The sequence below is a fragment of the Propithecus coquereli genome, unplaced genomic scaffold (genome assembly GCF_000956105.1).
Source record: "Propithecus coquereli isolate 6110/MARCELLA unplaced genomic scaffold, Pcoq_1.0 Scaffold119, whole genome shotgun sequence".
Lineage (NCBI taxonomy): Eukaryota > Metazoa > Chordata > Mammalia > Primates > Indriidae > Propithecus > Propithecus coquereli.
This window is the reverse complement of record NW_012135969.1, coordinates 5702847-5709168: the sequence shown is the minus strand read 5'-3', so window position 1 is coordinate 5709168 and position 6322 is coordinate 5702847. Positions and strand designations below refer to the sequence as shown.

Sequence of the window (6322 nt, the reverse complement as noted above, 5' to 3'; positions counted from 1 at the left end):
CAGCTACTCGGGAGGCTGAGGCAGGAGGATTGCTTGAGCCTAGGAGTTTGAGGTTGCTGTGAGCTAGGCTGACGCCACGGCACTCTAGCCCGGGCAACAGAGCCAGACTCTGTCTCAAAAAAAAAAAACAAAACACAACAACAACAACAACAAAAAACCTTGTCCACAATTTCAATGGCAGCACCTGCTACACATCAGACGCAGAATGAAAGTGGAAAATGGAAAACAGTGTGGGGTTTGAAGTCAGAAATCTGCATTGAAACCGGGCTCTTGTCATTTATACCCTATGAGATCTAACTTCTGAGTTCCGAGTTCTCCATCTGAAATATGGGCACAATCTCTGGCACTCAGTAGGCACACACAAAGAATAAAACCTGCCTCTCAGAGCTAAACAGATTTCTGGAGTATTAGATCACATCAATAAATGCCAAACGTTCTTGCTGAATTTAACATCCTAGATCAATCTAACCTAAATGACCCTGCTATAAAGCTAGACTGTTCTTCCTATTTTTTTTCCATGTCATTAACAATGATCAGCATTTTTTCATTAGTTTTCTTACTTTACATAAAATTCTATGGTTCTCACTGGAATGTTTTCATTCTCACGACCATTCTGAGGAATTCTATAATAAAAAATAAACTTTAAAAGTATTATGTCTGAACCCTACCCATCCCCCAGAAGACATCCCATAAAGAAAAAGGACCAAAGTATACCTACGTTCCATCTGATTTCTAAGGATAAGCAGAACTGGCCTTACGAACTGAAGAGAGCCTATCTGTCAGGTAGAAATGGCCACTTACTGCCCACCCCAAAAGATCTGACTCCTGACACTCAGATCAAATCAGGAGATGATCAGCATTATCTTCAAAGCAAGCCAAAGGGCAACCAAAGGAGGGGAGGGAGGCAGGTGCAGAGAGGTGTGGTACCTGAGTAGGCGTCGACTCGGCTGCCTGGATCTGAAAGTTCTGGGAAGGCTTCTGGGGGACAGTGGGGAGGGTGGCAGATGCTGCCTGCACCACCCGCAGAGCCTGCTGAGGGATCTGCACCACCTGCTGCTGTTCAGCCTTGGGGGGCACCACCTGGACCTGCTGGACCACAGCTGGCTGGCCCCCACCAGGGCTCTGAACGATGAGCAGGTTGTTTCCTGCCTGGATGATGTTGTCTGCGGTGGTCTCGATCAGCACCGTCTCCACCTGTTCGGCCACGGCCACAGGGGGCTGGGAGGCAGGAAGGCTCTTCTTCCTTGCTTTCTTACTAGTTTTAGACAGTGGGGTGGGGGGGCTTTCAGTGAGAAGCTGAGTGGGGGCCCCGGTGTCACCGGCATTCACCAGGTTGTTGACTGGTAGAGTCAGCGTCACGTTGCCGCCGCCACCTGTCAACTTCACCACATTGGCCCCACTCTGCACAGGGGTGGTGGTCGTATTTGACTTCTGGACAGGGGCTGGCTTGATGGGGACAGGCTTGTGACTGGATGGGGAGGGGGTGATGATGGCTTGGTTGGTGCCAGGGATGATCTGGATCTGGTTGGTGAGATTGGGCTGCACTTGGATGGTCTGGGAACCGCCTGCCTGAATCTGGGAGACCGCCTGGTACTGGATATTGGCATTTGATCGGGTCCCTTTGTTGATCATGGTGGGATTCTGGATAGCAAACACCAGCTGCCCTCCAGGATAGGAGGTGCTCAGTTGTGACCCCTGAATCTGAAGTATATTTCCCTTGGAGGACAGGATTCCAAAGCTATTCTTGCTGGGACTGAGAGGGAGAGGGGCAGGTTTGATAGGGACGAGTTTTCGGGGTGTGGGCTGGGGAGGAGCAGGAGGTGTCACAGCAGCTTCAACAGCTGGGGGGCCAATTTTGCTACATGTTGCAGCAAGCAGGGCTAAGGGAGATGGCTGGGAGTCCTGCAAAAAACCAGCAGAGAAAAGGAGTGAGACAGGAGGGCCTGATGCCCAGCCACCCTCTGCCCATCAGGATCCTCTCCCTCCCGGCAGCCTTCCCCAAGGCTCTTCCCCACTTCTGTGGCAGGCATGTGGCGGCACTCTCCCCCTGCAGTGGCTCCTATCTTCCCTCCCCTGCTGGTTTCTCTGTTAAGTAACTAAGGGAGAAAAGGTAGGAAATGTCTTTCTCAGGAACTCCCCAGAAGTACGCCATGGACAGGCTAAGGGCTGCCTTCTTGCCCCCCACTGGCCTTGTTCTAACAGGGACAGTGAATCATCCTTGGGTCTTAGATGGCATTCTGTTAGCCCACCGCAGGGACGGAGGACCTGACTGCTCAACTGAGGAAGGGCTGAAGAAAAGTAGCGGAGAGGCAATAGGTAGAATAAACACTTGGGTCAAGTGTTTTCTAGTACTCGGAACATATGACTTTATAGATGGGGGAAGGCATTCCTTCAAGGCTAAAAAGGAAAACAGAGGCTCTTTCGTTAATGGGCAGTGGGGTCTGGTGGAAGGAATGTTGACTTTAATCCTGGTTTTTCCCCCTGACCCAACTGAGGCCGTGGTTTCTTAGTTCAGAAAACGTGGATAACTGGACCTTCCCCAGTCTCTTATCCTGGGCTATTTATAGTGAGACAATGGGGAGAGAGGGTTTTCAGCACATCTGCTTGTGCAGGCAGCTGCAGCCCAGCCCCCGGAGCCCACTGCCCACTCGCCTGGGTGGTGGAGGCAGCAGGCTGCAGGTAGTCACTGGGACTGACAGCGGCAGTGGCAGCCATGCTGGTCTGTGGATCTGCTGGAAGAAAAGAGACGGAGTAATGCACAAGATGCTCGAAAAGAACCCAAGCCCACTTGTCTCAGATTTTCTTTTTGCCTCTAGTTGTTGCTGCTTCTTAAGAGAGGCTAACAACCCTTGCCTGCACTTCCCCACTCTAGGTTAGCAGCCCCAGGTCTATTTTAGTAGATGACCTTCTCCTCTCCTCAGACTCAGCCATCCGAGGCCATGAGGACAGCTGGTCCTGCCTCCACAGGGCTGTCCCTTCCAGCCACTGTAAAGTCTGGGATAACACGAAGATACCAAGGCTGTCTTCAGTAACTCAGCTGTGCTACATAATGGAGCTGTCTCTGCTGTGCACTGCTGGCTCTCCCTAGCTAGACCAGAACCCCTCTATGGTAGGCAGGGAGGCCCCCAGCTATTCCTCTAGCTCTTAACTCAAGCTCTTGCTGTAGCCAGATGCTAAACCTGCCTAGGAGAGAAGCACTGCTCAGCCAGGACTCCTAACAGGGAGGACATGCCTGCTCCATCCTGTTCTGAAGTCTTGGGTGTTTCATCCTTAGCCTTCACCACAAAGGCACAGCGGCCCCAGGAATCATACAGACTACAGAGCACATGGGCAATTTCTTTAAGTCAATCTACACTTTTACACGGCACAACAGGTACGGCCCCATAGGTATCACCAACACTAGGCAGAGGTAACAACTGGCTGAATATAACAAAAATGAAAATAAATTCTATTTTTGTTAAAATGTATATATATTTATATATCTGAATATAGCCAAATAGGAAAAAGTCTAAAAAAAAGCTAAAAATGTTAAAAGCCATATCTCTTAGTGGTAGAATTTTGCTTGACTTCATTTTCCCACAGTGAATATACTCTATTGTACTTTTTTTTTTGAGGCAGAGTCTTGCTCTGTCGCCCCAGGTAGAGTGCGGTAGCATCATCGTAGCTCACTGCAACCTCCAACTCCTGGGTTCAAGCGATCCTCCTGCCTCAGCTGCTGGAGTAGCTACGACACCCAGCTAATTTTTCTATTTTTAGTAGAGATGGGGTCTCACTCTTGCTCAGGCTGGTCTCAAACTCCTGAGTTCAAGCAATCCTCCTGCCTCGGCCTCCCAGAGTGCTAGGATTACAGGCATGAGCCACCACGCCCAGCCTATGTACTTTTTTTTTTTTTTGAGACAGAGTCTGACTCTTTTGCCTGGGCTAGAGTGAGTGCCATGGCGTCAGCCTAGCTCACAGCAACCTCAAACTCCTGGGCTCCAGTGATCCTTCTGCCTCAGCCTCCCGAGTAGCTGGGACTACAGGCATGCGCCACCATGCCCAGATAATTTTTTTTCTATATATTTCTATTTTTAGTAGAGACGGGGTCTCGCTCTTGCTTAGGCTGGTTTCGAACTCCTGAGCTCAAACGATCCGCCCGCCTTGGCCTCCCAGAGTGCTAGGATTACAGGCGTGAGCCACCGCGCCCGGCCTATGTACTTTTTTTAAATAAAGGAAAATAAAGAAGGTTGAGGAAGTAATGAAGGGAATCTGTACTCTGCACTGAAGTCTGATCTAGAAGAAAAACAAGATAAGGAAAATGGAAGTCATGAGAATTTTGGGAGAAAGAATTTATGCCATGTTAGAGTTCATAAATCATTAGGGAAGAGGACAGTGGGCAGAGTCAGACTTGCACCCTAGACCTTCTGAATGTAGATTTCAGGAAGTACAGAAACAAGAGGGGTTATTACTTTGGAAACTCAAAAAGAACAAGGCTCAGGGATTGAGCCCCTGTAGGGAATTTGGTGAGAAGAGGACAGAGGTTGGGGAGAAAGCAGAACTATTTGCATTTTGGCAGCCCTTGGGCTTCTCTCTTTGGGAGAATGATTCTTAAGTAGGAAAAGGTAAAGGAAAGGTGGAGGAGGAACTGAAGCCCAGGACAGGCGATGGGCTGGTAAGAAAACACACCAGTGCCTTACACGGTTACCAGGTCCTAAGTCCACACAAACTGCACCAGAGTAGGGGAGGCTTTGCAGACACACTTGCAGATTGTCTGAGGAGCCAGAGGGCAGCTCTGGGCAAAACTGCTTATGTAGGTCCTGAAATATTACAGACACTGATCCTCGGCAAAATCCTAGAACCAGTGATTGAACAGTACAACTATAACTGAGGGAAAGGAGTGATCACAAGGAATAAGCACTGAGTCACAAAAAAAACAAGTCATGCTGAACAAATTTGTTTCTTTTTTATAGGGTTTTGGATGGACACATTAGGAGGATGGTATACATCATGCATTTTATTTCAACTGGCATCTGTCTGAAATCTTCATAATATCCTTATGAACAAGAAGGGAAAAAATGTGGGCAGGATGATAGTCTAGTTTGGGGGCTAAGCTGAACACACCTCTACCTAAGCACTGAGGAGTTTGCTGCTGCAAGGTCAACCTCAGTGTCTCAAACTTGGGGTGAGTAACAGCGCCAGGGTCCACAGGCATCTCCTCAGAGCCCTTTTTATTCTTGTGTTTTCGCCGTGATGATCATCTTTTTAAAAGTGAACATACACCACAGGCCGGGCGTGGTGGCTCACGCCTGTAATCCTAGCACTCTGGGAGGCCAAGGCGGGCGGATTGTTTGAGCTCAGGAGTTCGAGACCAGCCTGAGCAAGAGCGAGACCCTGTCTCTACTAAAAAAAATAGAAAGAAATTAATCGGACAACTAAAAATATATAGAAAAAATTAGCCGGGCATGGTGGCGCATGCTTGTAGTCCCAGCTACTCAGGAGGCTGAGGCAGGGGGATCGCTTGAGCCCAGGAGTTTGAGGTTGCTGTGAGCTAGGACGACGCCACGGCACTCTAGCCCGGGCAACACAGTGAGACTCTGTCTCAAAAAAAAAAAAAAAAAGAGTGTGAGGCTCCAGACGTAAGTGAGAATTCTGACTGTGCCATTCATTAGTGAGGTGGTCACTCTCAGCCTCATCGTACCTCTGTACAAGAGAGGTAATGTCATCCTTAGAGGATTTCTGTGAGGCTTCAATAATTTATATGAAAGCATCGAGCATAAGACCTGGCATGTAGTGGATAATCAATAAATGGTGGTTTAAAGCTTGGTAAATACTGCGCTTAGGTTAAAAAACTAATCACATGCATATAGGGCAGAAAGAGCTTAATAGTGCTTCTCACGTGAAAAAGCCCCAATGATTCTGACTTAAAGCTAAATGCGAGCCAGTAGAATCTAGATATGGTTGCCAGAAAAGCTACTACAGTCTTGGACTGCATTTCTAAAAGTTCAATCACAGAACAAGAAAAATAATAGTCCTAGTGTATTCTGCCCACTTGGGGGCCACATCTGGAGCATCAGGTTCTATTCTAAGAGACATTTTCAAATGAGGATTTTCAATGGGAGCTTGTTCAGAGGAAAGCAGCAGTGGATGAGGCCAGGGTGCCTGAATGGGGACATTCACCAGGGTACTTATTCCATATGTGGGTTCAAAGGGTAGAACCAAAATTCCTATGTGCACATTTCAAGAAGGCAGATTTCAGTTTAACATAGGATGTGTGTCTCTGTTGAAGACAGAATGTTGAGGTGGGGTAAGAAGCTGGACCAAACGGTTTTTAAAATTTTTGTAC

At 48.2% G+C, this 6322-nt stretch overlaps 1 protein-coding gene across 1 annotated transcript in view; it reads right to left on the bottom strand.

The window, feature by feature from the left end:
- SP2 (Sp2 transcription factor) overlaps positions 1-2726 on the bottom strand; it is a 14709-nt gene extending 11983 nt beyond the window's left edge. Inside the window, exons 1-2 of the mRNA XM_012662924.1 lie at positions 2653-2726; positions 928-1902 (exon numbers count right to left, since the gene is read on the bottom strand). Coding sequence (XP_012518378.1) covers positions 928-1902; positions 2653-2715 — 1038 coding nt within the window. The 5' untranslated portion in view covers positions 2716-2726. The remainder of the gene's footprint in view (positions 1-927; positions 1903-2652) is intronic.
- Positions 2727-6322: the final 3596 nt, after the last annotated feature.